This window comes from Coregonus clupeaformis, chromosome 30, assembly GCF_020615455.1.
Source record: "Coregonus clupeaformis isolate EN_2021a chromosome 30, ASM2061545v1, whole genome shotgun sequence".
NCBI classification, from domain to species: Eukaryota; Metazoa; Chordata; class Actinopteri; order Salmoniformes; family Salmonidae; genus Coregonus; species Coregonus clupeaformis.
Window position 1 is genome coordinate 17,749,693 of NC_059221.1, and position 19,450 is coordinate 17,769,142.

Here is a 19,450-nt window from a genome sequence, read left to right on the forward strand (position 1 = left end):
AACTCCTTGAATGCCCTACTCCTTGAAGTTTGCAGTTGTGTAACAAAAATAACTATTTTGCTCAAAACATATTTTTGTACACTTTAGTGTGTGTACTTTACTGTATTTACAATTGGGATATCGCTTTTCAACAGTAAAAGTTCAAAAATCGCTGGATGCCGTCTTTAAGTGGGGCGGCAGGTAGCTTAGTGGTTAAGAGCGTAGTGCCAGTAACCGAAAGGTCGCTGGTTCTAATCCCTGAGCCGACTAGGTGAAAAATCTGTCGATGTGCCCTTGAGCAAGGCACTTAACCCTAATTGGGTAATCTGGATAAGAGCGTCTGCTAAATGACTAAAAATGTAAATGTAAAAATGTTAAGTTGCATCGCTAAGAGAGGGCCCTGAGAAGTACTACTCATGGGCAACTGTAAGGGTTTTCTACACTATTCAAGTACTAGTCCATTCCCCATGGTAATTTAATCTCCTTCCATATTCCTACCTGTTCTCTCAGGAGAGGAGCTGCATATCCCCAGTGTTCAGCCCAGTGACACAGGCGTGTATGTCTGTACCTGCAGAGACCAACGCAACACCAACAGGAGCCGCGCTGAGATTGTCGTCAGAGGTACGCATTTCTACTTGTTAAATCCTTTAAATGTTTACTGCATCCATTAAAATATTGCATTTCAAATACTTTTGTGATAATTTTTTCACTGATCTTACAGCCAGTTGTTGAATAGTTAAACTGACTAAAACTTTTTATTTTTGGGGGGTCCAACAAAATATGGTCAAAGCCGAGACAGTAAAAAAAATTGCATTTTGTAACTTGGGGCTTTTGAGTGTTTACTGAATGGTTTCTGTGCATGTCTTTCTCCAGCTGTGTCATCCAAACCCATTGAAGTGACCATCGAGGAACCCAAAGCACAAAGCGTCACAGTTGGAGCAACAGTCAGCTTCATCTGCACAGCCAAGAGCCAGGTAAGACTAGCTACCAACATGGAGACATTAATACAATCAATTCTGCTTATTTTAATATATATTTGATGATTGGCATTGTGCTTAAATCATTTGCCCATTAGAGAAAATGGTAGAAACCCTTAAACATTATGCGAAGGCCACCACAATTGTGACCCACCACCTGGATTCGGTCCTATGTAGCAACATTTGAAATTGTGTTTTTTTACATTGGATAAAGGTAGAGACTCAGAGCTAGAAAATTGTATAACATACACTGCAGTTGAGGAACAATGGGAAAGTAATTCTGCTTTGAAAGTTGATGAACTTGTAACTCCACTTTTGAGAAAATGGCCCTTGAATGTTTTGGTACACCTACTGGAGAGCTCTTTTTTTTCTACACCCATTCAGCATCATTCTCTTAAGCCTTAGCCCCACCCATCTCTTTAAGGATTCACATTTCAAGACTAAAAGTGGTAAAAGTAGTAGCCTACAATAAGGAAAACCTGCAGATAAAAATACTTTATCTAGTACTTGGCCTATATCCTAATCTGACTTTGGTGCAGGTCATGCTGTTCTTCACATTACCATCTCTGGTAAACGCACACTATATCAAGTTTATTTGTCACATGCACAGGATACAGAAAGTGTAAACAGTACAGTGAAATACTTGCATAGTAACAATATCAAAAACAGAAAGTGTCCAGATAAAAATAATTTATAAATATTTTATAATTATTAGATGACGCTTACCTGACACACTTGTCTAAATTGATGGGTCATGTGAAATAAATGCTATAACCACCCCCCAGCCACATCTAGCTAAGTGGATGGTCACTTTTGTCTAGACATGTACACATGTTCATGAAATACAATAGATGGCCGTAATCACCCACAGACACACCTGGCTAATTTGATGGGTCATGTAATAATCAGGCCGAAGTATAATAGTATAAAAGTATAATATCTGAAAATGTAGCTAGACTCTTACCCGTATACATGGATGAACGCTTCACGGCAGACTGGAACCATTTAACTCAGTTTTGTTTGTAGCTACATCATGTTTGGCCAATGTGTCAAGTCACTCCGGTTCACACTGACTGTGGCGTGTGCAGAAAGTAGCCCATCACAACTTTTTCCAACTGATCTGTCGATAGCACCTGCTAAATTCAGGGCATCAATGTTCTTGAGAAAAGTAGAACAACTTTTGTAGATCTCGGTGGCTAACGTTATATCTTTCAAAAACGCAGCGGTAGAAAGGACTATCAACACACACTGAGCAGCTCACGTTATAGACAGAAGCATTCTACATGGCAGACCAATCCTAACTCATCTCCCGGCATGTCCAATCCATCCATTATCTCAGCCAATCATGGCTAGCGGGAAGGTTCCTGTCTTTTTCTGTGGCTAAAACAACTAGGCTCGCAATTTAACAGTTGTATTCATATTTACAGATGGAATCCAAGTTTGTTGTTTACATTTACATTTTAGTCATTTAGCAGACGCTCTTATCCAGAGCGACTTACAGTTAGTGAGTGCATATATTATTTATTTTTTCCATACTGGCCCCCAGAGGGAATCGAACCCACAACCCTGGCGTTGGAAGCGCCATGCTCTACCAACTGAGCTACACGGGGCCCATATTATTAAGGCACATGAACGTTCACATGTTCTAGAAGGCATTTCTGCCCAAAAACACATTTTGCAACAAACAAAAAAAGTATTTCAAATACTTTGTGATGTGCGACATATGCCTAGCTTCCTGAAACGGGTCACAATTGACAACACCTTTGTTTACCTTATTATTGCACAATAAGCACAATTGTCCACCTCTTATTGGCCACCTTGTTGTATTGCTTTCTTTCTTACTTGTGTTTACTTCACATCTTGTACCCATCTGTTCCCTCCCCTCCCAGTCTCCAGCCTACACCTTGGTGTGGACCCAGCGGGGTAATGGCAAGCTGCCTAACAGAGCCATGGACTTCAACGGCATCCTGACCATCCAGAACGTCCAGCCTGAGGACGCTGGCATCTACGTGTGTACAGGCTCCAACATGTTTGCCATGGACGAGGGCACTGCCGTCCTCTACGTGCCAGGTTCGTGATCCTAGACAGGCGCCATCATGCTGTTAGCCATCAGCCTCTTTATACCACCCTACAAGCTCTATTTCTCTGAGTTCCTCCCCTTAGCCCTCCTTGAATGGTGCATGCCCCGCCTTCCTTTGGCTTTGCTTCTGTCCCCCTATATCATGCACTGTGTTGAATGTGTTTATCTGTCTGCACCCCAGCTTCTGGCAAACAGCATAACCCCTGTCACTCCTAATTCCAGCCCCGCACTTCCTAAACTCGGATAACCTCTCACTTTAAACCCTTCCAATCTCTCTCTATGCTACCTGTGTCTGATGTTAGTGCCTCTGTCTTTCTAATAATGGCCTGACCTTCTTACTGTGTGGACAATCTTTACTGGTCCAGGAGCAATATACAGCTTGTGGATATTCTAATGATAAAATAATCAAAAGGTCCATCATTTTAAGATACATTATGTGTGTGGTTTGTCCAAGACATCATAGCACACAATAGACCTCAATGCTACCAAAGCCCAAAGATAGTGCCCACTCAAGAGTTTCAAGTAGTTTTAGTTACTATGAACTGTAGTCTTATCACCCCCAATGGATCTACCACAGAAGGCTGTCTTGTCCAGTGGCATGTATTTTATTCATTTTCAAGTTGCTTCTTGGTTTAATACTCAGTGATGACTTATCAATCCTTTGAATTTGATCTCTGTTGCCATCGGTGACATCTTCTCTCTGATCTTTAGCTGTTACTGTCTTCACTGTGGGTTCACGTGGTTTGGTGGTGGTGGTGGTGGTTTGGTAACTTTTTAGCCACTTGTACACTAGTTTGTGCCACTTCAATTTCCTTACTAGCAGTGTGCTAGTTATTCGGTGTCTTTCCTGAAGTCTGCAACCCTGACTGGAAAGGTGGTGGTTTCTCCTTGAGCTGTAGTGGTTGATGAGGTATATGGATGACAAGATGGGTGCCTAGTGACTGGGACTGACATTCGAAGAGGACTTCAGTCAATCACTCCAGTACTATATTGAAGCCCCATCACGATCCCAATCTCAATCCTCCCTCGAGTGTGATGTGTTGATCATAGAGGAAAAAAACAATTACACACTGTATAAAAACCAGATCCTTTGTTACTTTCCTGATTGTTTTGATGAAGTTAATGTTGAAAATGGTGCTATCAAACTTGCAGCAGGTAAAGAACCTGTGGTTGAACTTTAAACTTTAGGTTAGTAGTATATCTATCTATCGCTGCTTTCATTATCTGTTATATGGATCTGAGTATTAAGAGGGTCAAGGCATTGCATTGTCAATAGTAAGTAAGGCTTCTTGTTTTGCATCATACTATCCAGTATGTGTAAATTTGACTCCAAGAAAATGTTGAAGATTTGACTTTTGAAAGATTATTGAGACTATTTTGATTTCAATGCTGTCACAAAACAACTTACTTGTGTATGTCACACTTGTTGCATTTAATTTGTGTTGCGGTTTTATTCAACATTTATAAATCAAGGGCACATACACTACCGGTCAGTTTTAGACCACCTACTCATTCAAGGGTTTTTCTTTATTTTGACTATTTTCTACATTGTAAAAGAATAGTGAAGACATCAAAACTATGAAATAACACATATGGAATCAAGTAGTAACCAAAAAAGTGTTAAACAAATCAAAATATATTTAAGATTCTTAAAATAGCCACCCTTTGCCTTGATGACAGCTTTGCACACTCTTGGCATTCTCTCAACCAGCTTCACCTGGAATGATTTTCCAACAATCTTGAAGGAGTTCCCACATATGCTGGGCACTTGTTGGCTACTTTTCCTTCACTCTGTGGTCTGACTCATCCCAAACCATCTCAATTTGGTTGAGGTCGGGAATGTGGAGGCCAGGTCATCTGATGCAGCACTCCATCACTCTTCTTCTTGGTAAAATAGCCCTTACACAGCCTGGAGGTGTGTTGGGTCATTGTCCTGTTGAAAAACAAATTATAGTCCCACTAAGCCCAAACCAGATGGGATGGCGTATCGCTGCAGAATGCTGTGGTAGCCATGCTGGTTAAGTGTGCCTTGAATTTGAAATAAATCACAGACTGTGTCACCAGCAAAGCACCCCCACACCATAACACCTCCTCCTCCATGCTTTATGGTGGGAAATACACATGCAGAGTTCTTCCGTTCACCCACACTGCGTCTCACAAAGACACTGTGGTTGGAACCAAAAATCTCAAATTTAGACCCCAGACCAAAGGACACATTTCCACCGGTCTGATGTCCATTGCTTGTGTTTCTTGGCCCAAGCAGGTCTCTTCTTCTTATTGGTGTCCTTTAGTAGTGGTTTATTTGCAGCAATTCGACCATGAAGGCCTGATTCACACAGTCCCCTCTGAACAGTTGATGTTGAGATGTGTCTGTGACTTGAACTCTGTGAAGCATTTATTTTGGCTGCAATTTCTGAGGCTGGTAACTCTAATGAACTTATCCTCTGCAGCAGAGGTAACTCTGGGTCTTCCATTCCTGTGGCGGTCCTCATGAGAGCCAGTTTATTCATAGCGCTTGATGGTTTTTGCGACTGCACTTGAAGAAACCTTCAAAGTTCTTGAAATGTTCTGTATTGACTGACCTTCATGTCTTAATGTAATGATGGACTGTCATTTCTCTTTGCTTATTTGAGCTGTTCTTGCCATAATAGGGACTTTGTCTTTTACCAAATAGGGCTATCTTCTGTATACCCCCCCCTACCTTGTCACAACACAACTGATTGGCTCAAACGCATTAAGAAGGAAAGACATTCCACAAATTAACTTTTAACAAGGCACACCTGTTAATTGAAATGCATTCCAGGTGACTACCTCATGAAGCTGGTTGAGAGAATGCCAAGAGTTTGCAAAGCTGTCATCAAGGCAAATGGTGGCTATTTGAAGAATCTCAAATATAAAATATATTTTGATTTGTTTAACACTTTTTTGGTTACTACATGATTCCATGTGTTATTTCATAGTTTTGATGTCTTCACTATTATTCTACAATGTATAAAATAGTCCAAATAAAGAAAAACCCTTGAATGAGTAGGTGTACTAAAACTTTTGACCAGTACTGTATTTCTTTTATAATATATATTTTTATACCAATATGTTAACCATGCATAGTATATATTGACTGTACAATCAAATTTGATAAATTTCACCTAAACAGCTAGATACATACAGTGAGGGAAAAAAGTATTTGATCCCCTGCTGATTTTGTACGTTTACCCACTGACAAAGACATGATCAGTCTATAATTTTAATGGTAGGTTTATTTGAACATTGAGAGACAGAATAACAATAAAATAATCCAGAAAAACGCATGTCAAAAATGTTATACATTGATTTGCATTTTAATGAGGGAAATAAGTATTTGACCCCTAATTTTTGTTTTTGTTATTCTGTCTCTCACTGTTCAAATAAACCTACTATTAAAATTATAGACTGATCATTTCTTTGTCAGTGGGCAAACGTACAAAATCAGCAGGGGATCAAATACTTTTTTCCCTCACTGTAGATAGGGAAAGATGATTGGATAGTACTTGATTTTAGGCTGTATTCGTGCGTTTACTTGCATGATAAAAAACACAGTTTACATGTATTTTGACAACAGATACAAAGTTTGTCAAAATGTTTTGTCAGTGCATTGATTTATGTATGTTTCAACTGTGTCTCATCAAACATTTTAAAATAAATATAGATTCGGTAGCTGAAATGTGCCAATTCAAATCTCACTTGTGTGCCAATAGAGACAGAATCTGTCTAGATAACCTAAGGTGCTGATTCAAAGACATTTTACTGTACAGTATGCTATGTACTGATTTTGATTGATTTTGTAATACCTAACTGATACTAATGTACTATACAAATATCATAATGTATTTTGTTTGTCTTAACTGTGAAAATGTTTGTGAAAAATATCAAGTTGATTAAAGTAATGATAACAGACCAAAGATATGACACCGAGTCATGTGGAGTGAGACTTCAATGGAACAGAAGATATTACCACCCTCAGGGTACAAGGCACCAGATATGACTTCTTGTATGACTACTAACATGCATGTTTTGTATGTGGCTCTCTATTATCTGTATGCTTGTTGTCTTGTGTTCTGCCATACCTTGTGTTCTTGTCCCATGTAGTCTATGCATGTTTGTGAAGTATACCTGTAACTAGTTGATTTTGAATCCACAGGTTCTCTCTCTGAGTAGACACATTCACTGTTACACCAGCAAATGACCATAGTTCATAGCAGTAATTCGTTTCATATAGCATAGAGGAAGACACGTTTCGGTCGAATGCATTCAGTTGTCCAACTGACTAGGTATCCCCCTTCCCCCTTCTCCTTTCCTGTATGTAATATGAACACAATAACACAATCTCCAAGGTGATATGGTTTATATCCTAACTAACATCCACAGAACCTCAGAAATGTCTCAGAAATCAAACAATTACTCACCTAAATTCATCCAAAGGTAAGTGTGTGATGATTGTAAATACATAAAACTATGAATGCAATAGCACCATCTCTGACCATCATGAAAAGTATACCTCTGACTCCTTGGTCTGCGTGGGTAGTACTGGCTGAAGAAGATCATTTATTTGCATGTGTCTAAATAGACAATCCTCGAAAAGTTGTTTTTTTCTTTGAAGGGGTTAGTGTCCCCAATACCCAGTTATTGTTCCTCATTCAGTTCTCAACCTGAATTGGAGAAACTCTTTGAATACTTAAAATGCATGATGGGGATTTGGTGCCTATTGCATTCAAGTTTTGTTATGTTCCTTGCCGATCATTCGGCTGTTGTATTGTTGTGTTTTGTGCATTTTGGAAAATCACTGGAACAAGAAATACCAGGCAGTACTTGGATGGACCACAGTATTCTGGGTACTGATTGGGCCACAGGCTCAGTGGGAGGAGCATTGGATGATGATTCCAATGCCAGTGTTCCACCGTTGACCTGGAGACTCACCTGTCAGTTTGCCTGTCCTGTCCCTTCCTCCTCCCTCCCCCATTTCCAGAGGCCTCACAGACTCCGATGTTTTACACAGCCTATGAAATGTTTGAAGGACAAGGAAAGCGTAAGTGGGCATGGCATGGCATGGCCACACCTCTCCACCTCCACCACATCTCTCGGTCACGCATGCATTCATCTACTTCCGTCCTCAGCATGGAAATGGTGGTCTGGTAATGCCCATGTACAATCAACCACAGGGATTACATACAGTTTACACTTCACATAAGGTTGTAGGGTTATACGGTTACATGGTTATACGGTTAACTGGACTATCATAGGCAAGAATGCATCTTCAAAGGTCTTAATTGAAGTCGTAGTTGGCTCTGCATTTCGTCTCCTCAAACGTTAAGTCTTTGAACAGACAATATTCTTGATAACATATGATAATATGTTTACATATATTACCTTTATGATAATATATGTTGATAATACTCTTGACATCATATACTTTAGTTATGACAGTACATAATAGATTGTACATGAGCACTACTAGGCCTTGTCTGGCTTGTAAGGTATGGGTTCATTGGTGCACGTGCATGCTCATTCATGTGGGAAGCGCCTCTCGAATGTCCAGTTATCAACTTTACTTTTCACCCACAAAGTTCCTCATGCACTTAATCTCAGGTCCCCTCAAGTTTTCCATCTGCACAAAAATTCACGCTCACATTTTTAATGCAACAATAGTATACAATAATAATAAGCCATTTAGCAGACGCTTTTATCCAAAGCGACTTACAGTCGTGCGTGCATGCATTTTTGTGTATGTGTGGTCCCGGGATTAAACCCACTACCTTGGCGTTACAAGCGCCGTGCTCTACCAGCTGAGCTACAGAATACCACAACAACAAGTATTGCACATTTTAGTACAGTCATCTGACTGAGATCAGATCTGTATCTTTATCTTATACAGTGAGGGAAAAAAGTATTTGATCCCTTGCTGATTTTGTACGTTTGCCCACTGACAAAGAAATGATCAGTCTATAATTTTAATGATAGGTTTATTTGAACAGTGAGAGACAGAATAACAACAAAAACATCCAGAAAAACGCATGTCAAAAATGTTATAAATTGATTTGCATTTTAATGAGGGAAATAAGTATTTGACCCACTCTCAATCAGAAAGATTTCTGGCTCCCAGGTGTCTTTTATACAGGTAACGAGCTGAGATTAGGAGCACACTCTTAAAGGGAGTGCTCCTAATCTCAGTTTGTTACCTGTATAAAAGACACCTGTCCACAGAAGCAATCAGTCAATCAGATTCCAAACTCTCCACCATGGCCATGACCAAAGAGCTCTCCAAGGATGTCAGGGACTAGATTGTAGACCTACACAAGGCTGGAATGGGGTACAAGACCATCGCCAAGCAGCTTGATGAGAAGGTGACAACAGTTGGTGCGATTATTCGCAAATGGAAGAAACACAAAATAACTGTCAATCTCCCTCGGCCTGGGGCTCCATGCAAGATCTCACCTCGTGGAGTTGCAATGATCATGAGAACGGTGAGGAATCAGCCCAGAACTACACGGGAGGATCTTGTCAATGATCTCAAGGCAGCTGGGACCATAGTCACCAAGAAAACAATTGGTAACACACTACGCCGTGAAGGACTGAAATCCTGCAGTGCCCGCAAGGTCCCCCTGCTCAAGAAAGCACATATACAGGCCCGTCTGAAGTTTGCCAATGAACATCTGAATGATTCAGAGGAGAACTGGGTGAAAGTGTTGTGGTCAGATGAGACCAAAATGGAGCTCTTTGGCATCAACTCAACTCGCAGTGTTTAAAAGAGGAGGAATGCTGCCTATGACCCCAAGAACACCATCCCCACCGTCAAACACGGAGGTGGAAACATTATGCTTTGGGGGTGTTTTTCTGCTAAGGGGACAGGACAACTTCACCGCATCAAAGGGACAATGGACAGGGCCATGTACTGTCAAATCCTGGGTGAGAACCTCCTTCCCTCAGTCAGGGCATTGAAAATGGGTCGTGGATGGGTATTCCAGCATGGCAATGACCCAAAACACACGGCCAAGGCAACAAAGTAGTGGCTCAAGAAGAAGCACATTAAGGTCCTGGAGTGGCCTAGCCAGTCTCCAGACCTTAATCCCATAGAAAATCTGTGGAGGGAGCTGAAGGTTCGAGTTGCCAAACGTCAGCCTCGAAACCTTAATGACTTGGAGAAGATCTGCAAAGAGGAGTGGGACAAAATCCCTCCTGAGATGTGTGCAAACCTGGTAGCCAACTACAAGAAATGTCTGACCTCTGTGATTGCCAACAAGGGTTTTGCCACCAAGTACTAAGTCATGTTTTGCAGAGGTGTCAAATACTTATTTCCCTCATTAAAATGCAAATCAATTTATAACATTTTTTTGTTGTTATTCTGTCTCTCACTGTTCAAATAAACCTACCATTAAAATTATAGACTGATAATTTCTTTGTCAGTGGGCAAACGTACAGAATCATCAGGGGATCAAATACTTTTTTCCCTCACTGTAACCTCAAGTATCTGCAGTATTTAGAGAGAAAGTTACATACTCAATAAGACATTCTAGAATGTTTTTATTTCCCCATTCTATGTAGATGCACTTAACTTGTTGTCTTCCAATCAACACTCAATACAGAGGAGACCCCACCCACACTTTCCCCATCTGCAGTCTGCTTGCCAGTCCCACACAGGGACATACACTGGTTTGAAATAGCATTCATATTGTGCTTCAAACATCATGCTGTGCCTAATACACCACATCGTATCCACCATCATGGCTGTTAGCTCACTGCAAGGTGGAGAATTCCTCTCATCATGTTCACTGTTCACCTCATCTCCCTCTGGAAGCTAACTACAGACATCATCCTTCAACTGTTACAGTGAATGTTTTAATTAGATAGAATACACATGACCTGTTGTCACCTCACCACCCATTTACAGAAGTTATATTATTAGTAAACAGCAGGTTTGGAAAAGGTTTTAGAAATCTGTAGAATAGACTAGAGAACTTTGCAAAGTTCACTCAGGTCACTCAACTGTATAAGTCTTCATCAAAGTCAAGCCCTAAGATCCAATCATCATCAATCATCCCTCTGTAACATTATTATATATCGTTGTATACTTTGTTCCCCAGTGTTTCCATGAGCCAATGTCTCATTGATGAGGCTCACCACAGTCAGTGCCCATCCTCTTAGAAAACAAAGATGATGAAATATTGGCCTTTCTTTTAGTGTCTGTTTCTGTCAGATCAGTAAGTCCCAGACCAGGGCTTATCTCAGAGCTTAAATAGCCTGATTGTCCTCCCTGGCTGCTGAAACGGGGCTTTCTTTTGCTCTGACGCCCTGGGATCAAATGGGATTGAATGTGGCTGGGGCTCAGTGTCCAGCCAAGCTGGCACAGAGAGCTGTGTGCCCTGCCAAGGCCAGCCTTCCACCTCTCATCTGCATCGGCTGCACAGAGGGCACTGGCTGCCAAGGGGCACGGGCATAGGCCATGTACCCGGCTTCGTCCCGCCACCCTCTCTCTGTCTTCCATCATAAGCATTTGCACACAGACACAGTCTTGGCCTGAGTGAGTCAGGACCCAGCCTCACTGAACTTCACTGCAGCCAAAAAGTACTCTGAACTAAAGTCACTTGATGCTGTCAAGTTCTGGTCTGGTAGCCATGAATATATTCTTTATTGCTACCTTTTATTATGCAAAAGGATGAGGTAAGTGTTTGTTGATCAAGCGAGAGGACACGAATCCCTGACATAGTTTCTCATCTCATGCAGTAGCTGTAAAGTGTTGACTGTAAACAAAGCCCCTTCCTGTAGAAAAGCCCCTTCCTGTAGAAAAGCCCCTTCCTGTAGAAAAGCTCCTTCCTACAGAAAAGGCCCTTCCTGCAGAAAATCCCTTTCCTGCCCTTTGTGAACACTAATGCCCTGTATTTTGGGGGATGGGCTGTCTATTACTGAGTCATGCTGAACTGTTCTCTGCCTTATTGTAGCTGGCGAGGGGTCCAAGCCAGTGGCTACCGTCAATCCCCCTGTCCTGACCATCCAGCAAGGAGGCCATGCTGAGTTCCACTGTACTGTGACCGGCAACCCTACCCCTGCCATCGAATGGATAGGTAAGGAAGGCCTGGCTATAGCCAGTGGAACACGTATAGCACAAACTGTATTGTCTTGTTCTTTATCAATACAGTTTATGCTGGCTTAGTCTTGGACGTTTTTGGAAGTATACACTGAGTGTATGAAACATTAAGAACACCTGCTCTTTCCATGACATAGACTGGCCAGGTGAAATCTATGATCGCTTATTAATGCCACATGTTAAATCCACTTCAGTCAGTGTAGATGAAGGAGAGGAGACAGGTTAAAGAAAGATTTTTAAACCTTGAGCTAGTCAATGAGACATGGATTGTGGATGTGTGCCATTCAGAGGGTGAATGGGCAAGACAAAATATGTAAGTGCCTTTGTACGAGGTATGGTAGTAGGTGCCAGGCGCACTGGTTTGTGTCAAGAACTCCAATGCTGCTGGGCTTTTCACGCTCAACAGTTTCCCATGTGTATCAAGAATGGTCCACCACCCAAAGGACATCCAGCCAACTTGACACAACCGTGGGAAGCATTGGAGTCAACATGGGCCAGCATCCCTGTAGAACACTGTTCTGAGGGCAAAAGGAGGGAGGGGGGGCACCTCAATATTAGGAAGGTGTTCTTAATGTTTATTCACACTGTATAATGTCATTACTGACAAAAGGGGAACATATACTCAAATCTTATGTGTTTCTAGGTAAAGGTCCTGGTAACAGGATGAGCCCCAACGCTGTGGTCCGTGGAGGGGTCCTGACCATCCCTGCTGTAGAGAGGGAGGATGGGGGGGAGTACATCTGTAAGGCCCTCAACACCCACGGAGAACACACAGCACGGGCTGTCCTTTACGTCAGTGGTTCCCAAACTGTGGGTCGGGACCCACTTGTGGGTCACAGCAGGGGTCCAGGTGGGTCGCGTTATGACATTTGTTGTGCATTGCAAATAAATAGAAAATATACAGTACAAGTCAAAAGTTTGGACACACCTACTCATTCAAGGGTTTTTCTTTATTTTTAATGTTTTCTACATTGTAGAATAATAGTGAAGACATCATAACTATGAAATAACACATATGGAATCATGTAGTAACCAAAAAAGTGTTAAACAAATCAAAATATATTTTATATTTGAGATTCTTCAAATAGCCACCCTTTGCCTTGATGACAGCTTTGCTCACTCTTGGCATTCTCTCAACCAGCTTCACCTGGAATGCTTTTCCAACAATCTTGAAGGAGTTCACACATATGCTGAGCACTTGTTGGCTGCTTTTCCTTCACTCTGCCCGTCCGACTCATCCCAAACCATCTCATTTGGGTTGAGGTCGGGGGATTGTGGAGGCCAGGTCATCTGATGCAGCACTCCATCACTCTCCTTCTTGGTAAAATAGCAGTACACAGCATGGAGGTGTGCTGGGTCATTGTCCTTTTGAAAAACAAATGATAGTTCCACTAAGCCCAAACCAGATGGGATGGCGTATCGCTGCAGAATGCTGTGGTAGCCATGCTGGTTAAGTGTGCCTTGAATGCTAAATAAATCACAGACAGTGTCATCAGCAAAGTACCCCCACACCATAACACCTCCTCCTCTGTGCTTTACGGTGGGAAATACACATGCAGAGATAATCTGTTCACCCACACCGCGTCTCACAAAGACTCCAGACCAAATTACACATTTCCACCAGTCTAATGTCCATTGCTCATGTTTCTTGGCCCAAGCAGGTCTGTTCTTCTTATTGGTGTCCTTTAGTAGTGGTTTATTTGCAGCAATTCGACCATGAAGGCCTGATTCACACAGTCCCCTCTGAACAGTTGATGTTGAGATGTGTCTGTGACTTGAACTCTGTGAAGCATTTATTTTGGCTGCAATTTCTGAGGCTGGTAACTCTAATGAACTTATCCTCTGCAGCAGAGGTAACTCTGGGTCTTCCATTCCTGTGGCAGTCCTCATGAGAGCCAGTTTCATCATAGCGCTTGATGGTTTTTGCGACTGCACTTGAAGAAACTTTCAAAGTTCTTGAAATGTTCTGTATTGACTGTATTGACTGACCTTCATGTCTTAATGTAATGATGGACTGTCGTTTCTCTTTGCTTATTTGAGCTGTTCTTGCCATAATAGGGACTTGGTCTTTTACCAAATAGGCCCCCCCTACCTTGTCACAACACAACTGATTGGCTCAAACGCAATAAGAAGGAAATACATTCCACAAATTAACTTTTAACAAGGCAAACCTGTTATTTGAATTGCATTCCAGGTGACTACCTCATGAAGCTGGTTGAGAGAATGCCAAGAGTGTGCAAAGCTGTCATCAAGGCAAAGGGTGGCTATTTGAAGAATCTCAAATATAAAATATATTTTGATTTGTTTAACACTTTTTTGGTTACTACACGATTCCATATGTGTTATTTCATAGTTTTGATGTCTTCACTATTATTCTACAATGTAAAAAATTGTAAAAATAAAGAAAAACCCTTGAATGAGTAGGTGTGTCCAAACCTTTGACTGGTAGTGTATATACACTGAACAAAAATATAAACGCAACATGCAACAATTTCAAAGATATTACTGAGTTACAGTTCATATAAGGAAATCAGTCAGTTGAAATAAATTCATTAGGCCTTAATCTATGGATTTCACGACTGGGAATACAGATATGCATCTGTTAGTCACAGATACCTTAAAAAGAAAAGTAGGGGTGTGGATCAGAAAACCAGTCAGTATCTGGTGTGACCACTATTTGCCTCATGCAGCGTGACACATCTCCTTCGCATAGAGTTGATCAAGCTGTTGATTGTGGCCTGTTGAATGTTGTCCCACTCCTCTTCAATGGCTGTGCATAGTTGCTGGATAATGGCAGGAACTGGAACACGCTGTCGTACACGTCGATCCAGAGCATCCCAAGCATTTCATACACACGGTCTGCCATCTAATTAATCCGTGAAGAGCACACTGCCCCAGCGTGCCAGTGACAATCGAAGGTGAGCATTTGCCCACTGAAGTAGGTTACGACACCGAACTGCAGTCTGGTCAAGACCTGGTGAGGACGACAAGCACGCAGATGAGCTTCCCTGAGACGATTTCTGACATTTGTGCAAAAACTATTTGGTTGTGCAAACCCACAGTTTCATCAGCTGTCAGGGTGGCTTGTCTCAGACCATCCCGCATGTGAAGAAGCCGGATGTGGAGGTCCTGGGCTGGCGTGGATACACATGGTCTATTTCAGCTCATGAAACATGGGACCAACACTTTACATGTTGCATTTATATTTTTGTTCAGTGTATACAAACTCAGCAAAAAAAGAAACGTCCTCTCACTGTCAACTGCGTTTATTTTCAGCAAACTTAACATGCGTAAATATTGGTATGAACATAACAAGATTCAACAACTGAGACATAAACTGAACAAGTTCCACATACATGTGACTAACATAAATGGAATAATGTGTCCCTGAACAAAGGGGAGGTCAAAATCAAAAGTAACAGTCAGTATCTGGTGTGGCACCAGCTGCATTACGTACTGGTGCATCTCCTCCTCATGGACTGCACCAGATTTGCCAGTTCTTGCTGTGAGATGTTACCCCACTCTTCTAACCAAGGCATCTGCAAGTTCCCAGACATTTCTGGGGGGAATGGCCCTAGCCCTCACCCTCCGATCCAACAGGTCCCAGATGTGCTCAATGGGATTGAGATCTGGGCTCTTCGCTGGCCATGGCAGAACACTGACATTCCTGTCTTGCAGGAAATCACGCACAGAACGAGCAGTATGGCTGGTGGCATTGTCATGCTGGAGGGTCATGTCAGGATGAGCCTGCAGGAAGGGTACCACATGAGGGAGGAGGATGTCTTCCCTGTAACACACAGCGTTGAGATTGCCTGCAATGACAACAAGCTCAGTCCGATGATGCTGTGACACACAGACCATGACGGACCCTGCCCTCCAAATCGATCCCACTCCAGAGTACAGGCCTCGGTGTAACTCTTATTCCTTCGACGATTAACGCGAATCCGACCATCACCCCTGGTGAGACAAAACCGCGACTCGTCAGTGAAGAGCACTTTTTGCCAGTCCTATCTGGTCCAGCGACGGTGGGTTTGTGTCCATAGGCGACGTTGTTGTCGGTGATGTCTGGTGAGGACTTGCCTTACAACAGGCCTACAAGCCCTCAGTCCAGCCTCTCTCAGCCTATTGCGGACAGTCTGAGCACTGATGGAGGGATTGTGCGTTCCTGGTGTAACTCAGGCAGTTGTTGTTGCCATCCTGTACCTGTCCCGCAGGTGTGATGTTCGGATGTACCGATCCTGTGCAGGTGTTGTTACACGTGGTCTGCCACTGCGAGGATGATCAGTCTCCCTGTAGCGCTGTCTTAGGCGTCTCACAGTACGGACATTGCAATTTATTGCCCTGGCCACATCTGCAGTCCTCATGCCTCCTTGCAGCATGCCTAAGGCATGTTCACGCAGATGAGCAGGGACCCTGGGCATCTTTCTTTTGGTGTTTTTCAGAGTCAGTAGAAAGGCCTCTTTAGTGTCATATATTTTCATAACTGTGACCTTAATTGCCTAACGTCTGTAAGCTGTTAGTGTCTTAAAGACCGTTCCACACGTACATGTTCATTAATAGTTTATGGTTCATTGAACACGCATGGGAAACAGTGTTTAAACCCTTTACAATGAAGATCTGTGAAGTTGCTTGGATTTTTACAAATTATCTTTGAAAGACAGGGTCCTGAAAAAAGTTTCTTTTTTTGCTGAGTTTATATAAAAATATACTCTTTTGGGATAGAACAACGCTTACAGTTAAACTTAAATGACTAAAACCAAATAGAAAGTATGTAGAATATATATATATATATATATTATAATAGCCTAGAATCTTTGAGAACTTGCAATCACCAAAATAAAAGTTAGCCATGTCAAAATGTGTAGAATTGCAGGAAATTAGCTTAAAACTGCAAAATTGTCTCTTAGCTCCATGGCAAAATGTATAGAATTGCAGGAAATTGGCTTTAAAGCTGCTCAATTGTCTACGCTGCCAAGATGAGGGCCTCAAATGTTCTTGCCCAGGGCCCAGACAGAATTTAGCCCATTGCTGCGCCACCACGCTCACCACCTAAGCCCCTTTTTGATCCAGAAAAACCCCTGCACAAATAATTTCATAATTATACAGTCAATTTCTTAAAATTGGTCACAAAAGACCATACTCAAATCTACATTCAGTTCAATGTTTTGAAGAAGAGGTTTTTATTAATCTACTTTTTACTTTGTCTTTGGTCTGTGTATGTTTTTTCACTTATGGTGGGTCGCGACTCAAAAGACACCTCTATTGGGTCAGGAAGCAAAAAAGTTTGTGAACCCCTGCCCTACGTACACAGTGGGTCTCAACATCAACAGCAGGCCAATGTCACAGGTTCATAGGGTGGTATTTTTACTTGAAAATACACTGAATCTGGCCCATATTGTCTTACCACTCTTGTTGGGTACTCATTTGGTCATATCATGTCTCCTTCTTGTGTGTTTGAATGCTTCAGGTGCGAGCCTGCCCCACGTGCAGGTGAGCCCCCAGAGGGTGGACATCTATGAGGGGGAGACTCTGAAGCTGTACTGCAGGGCTGGAGGCACGCCCAGTCCCGGACTCACCTGGAAGAAACAGGGAGGACAACTCTCTCCGCAGGTAAACACTGGTCCTTTCTACCTGATGCTTTCTGCCTGGGACTCAGGATATGGTTGGGATATATCCTGATCTTAAGAGTAACTATTATGTATTGTATACAATATCTGGTAATGGTATCTCACCATGCTATTGAAAGGGTTGTGTTGGTGAAAAAGTGAAATCTGGTGTACAGTGTTTTGACAAATTGTTATTGTTTTTTCCTTCTTGTGTTTCCTTCTTCCTTTTTTTATTCCCACCCTTTTTTCTTGACGTTTTGCTCAGGCCATTCCTTCTCACGGTTTCCAACAGTTTAAAAGCAACAGTCTCAATGTGTTACAGAGACGTATTGAGGAGCTGCAGGTCTGTCCATCTGTCCTCTGTCTCTATGTCTGTCGGTCTCGTCTCTTACTTCCCACCTGTTGTTCTCTACTGACCTTGCTTCAACACACTGTCTACTAAACGCATGATCAAACGTTTCTTTGATTCATCATCACACACTGTAACCACCATTTAATTCACGACAAGCAAATAGCTTCTCACAAAGTCTCCATGAGAAATAGTAGTTCAGTGTAACTGGTAGATAACAACAACAACAGCATCAACAAGCTGGGTGTGACGCGATTCATTAGTCTACTTAATGCATGGTTTAGTTGTTATTATTGTCTTATAAGTGTTCCATCCATCCATCATCCTCCATTTTCAAATTTGTCCACATGATCATATCATCCCTGACATATTTTTTTCCTAAACAAACCATTGTGTTCACATTATTATTATTATTATTATTATTATTATTCCTCTATGTACACGCCCAGGCCCCAGGGCATAGCTAGGTATTTGGGACATGGTTTCCTCCTGCCAGGCCCTTTGGGTTAGTCCCTCCGTACCTGGTGTCTCCTCTGCCACCCGAGGCCCGGGGCTTTGTTCTGCCTCAGAGAGCTTCAGCGTTATGTCAGCTTTTCCCAGGGGGACTCGGGCTCTGCCGTGCGGCCACGCAGAAATTCTGTGTGCTCTAGCAAATGGGTTGCTTTGAAAACTTGTGAATGGGTTCAGACACACATTGAGCCGGCCCTCCTCGGCCTCTGCTCACTTTAGCCTGGCCCTCACGGGTGACTAGGCCGGAACTAAGCAGCTTTGTCCACGGATGGATGCCACGCTACCACCACCTCCCAGATACTGTAATCCACCCAGCCCAGCCCAGACACACCCCTTTAAATTCTCAACCTAGACACACCCCTTTAAATTCTCCATCTAGAAACACCCCTTTAAATTCTCTCTCTAGACACACCCCTTTAAATTCTCTTTAGGTGTACTACTGTATATAACACTGGTCGATTTTACAGGCTGATAAGGTTTTAAATAGTGGTAAGGTCCACCCCGCTGTCCATTATAGTTAAAGTGTAAAGTAGTTGGTTAGGGACTCAATTTCACATTACCATACACAGGCTGATTATTTCCCCATTAGAAAAGAGTGATCCACTGTCTTACCATTGTGTTTGGTTGATCATTGGGATTTATTTAGAAATGAAGGCATAGGGTTGATGATGTAGTGAGTGGTTGTAAGTATTAGTAAACGTCTGTAATGCATTTCCAGTGATTTCATACATGACAGAGAAGCTTTGTATTGCTTGTGACATATCCTTTGGCTCAAAGCCCTATGTCTAATATCTCAATTCCCTAACAGTTTCCCAGTCCTGTCAACATTGTACT

General features: G+C 42.2%; 1 protein-coding gene and 1 non-coding gene across 6 annotated transcripts in view; one reads left to right on the plus strand and one right to left on the minus strand.

The window, feature by feature from the left end:
* Positions 1 to 19,450, plus strand: part of LOC121545748 (basement membrane-specific heparan sulfate proteoglycan core protein-like) — a 160,245-nt gene that overhangs the window by 118,091 nt on the left and 22,704 nt on the right. For all 5 annotated transcript variants that reach the window (XM_045209472.1, XM_045209471.1, XM_045209473.1 and 2 more), the window contains 8 exons: positions 490 to 600; positions 853 to 953; positions 2,846 to 3,026; positions 8,039 to 8,098; positions 12,006 to 12,128; positions 12,795 to 13,001; positions 17,619 to 17,761; positions 18,023 to 18,100. In XM_045209472.1, coding sequence (XP_045065407.1) covers positions 490 to 600; positions 853 to 953; positions 2,846 to 3,026; positions 8,039 to 8,098; positions 12,006 to 12,128; positions 12,795 to 13,001; positions 17,619 to 17,761; positions 18,023 to 18,100 — 1,004 coding nt within the window. The remainder of the gene's footprint in view (positions 1 to 489; positions 601 to 852; positions 954 to 2,845; positions 3,027 to 8,038; positions 8,099 to 12,005; positions 12,129 to 12,794; positions 13,002 to 17,618; positions 17,762 to 18,022; positions 18,101 to 19,450) is intronic.
* Positions 2,493 to 2,568, minus strand: trnag-ucc. The gene has a single exon. It is a non-coding gene; the product is annotated as a tRNA-Gly (tRNA).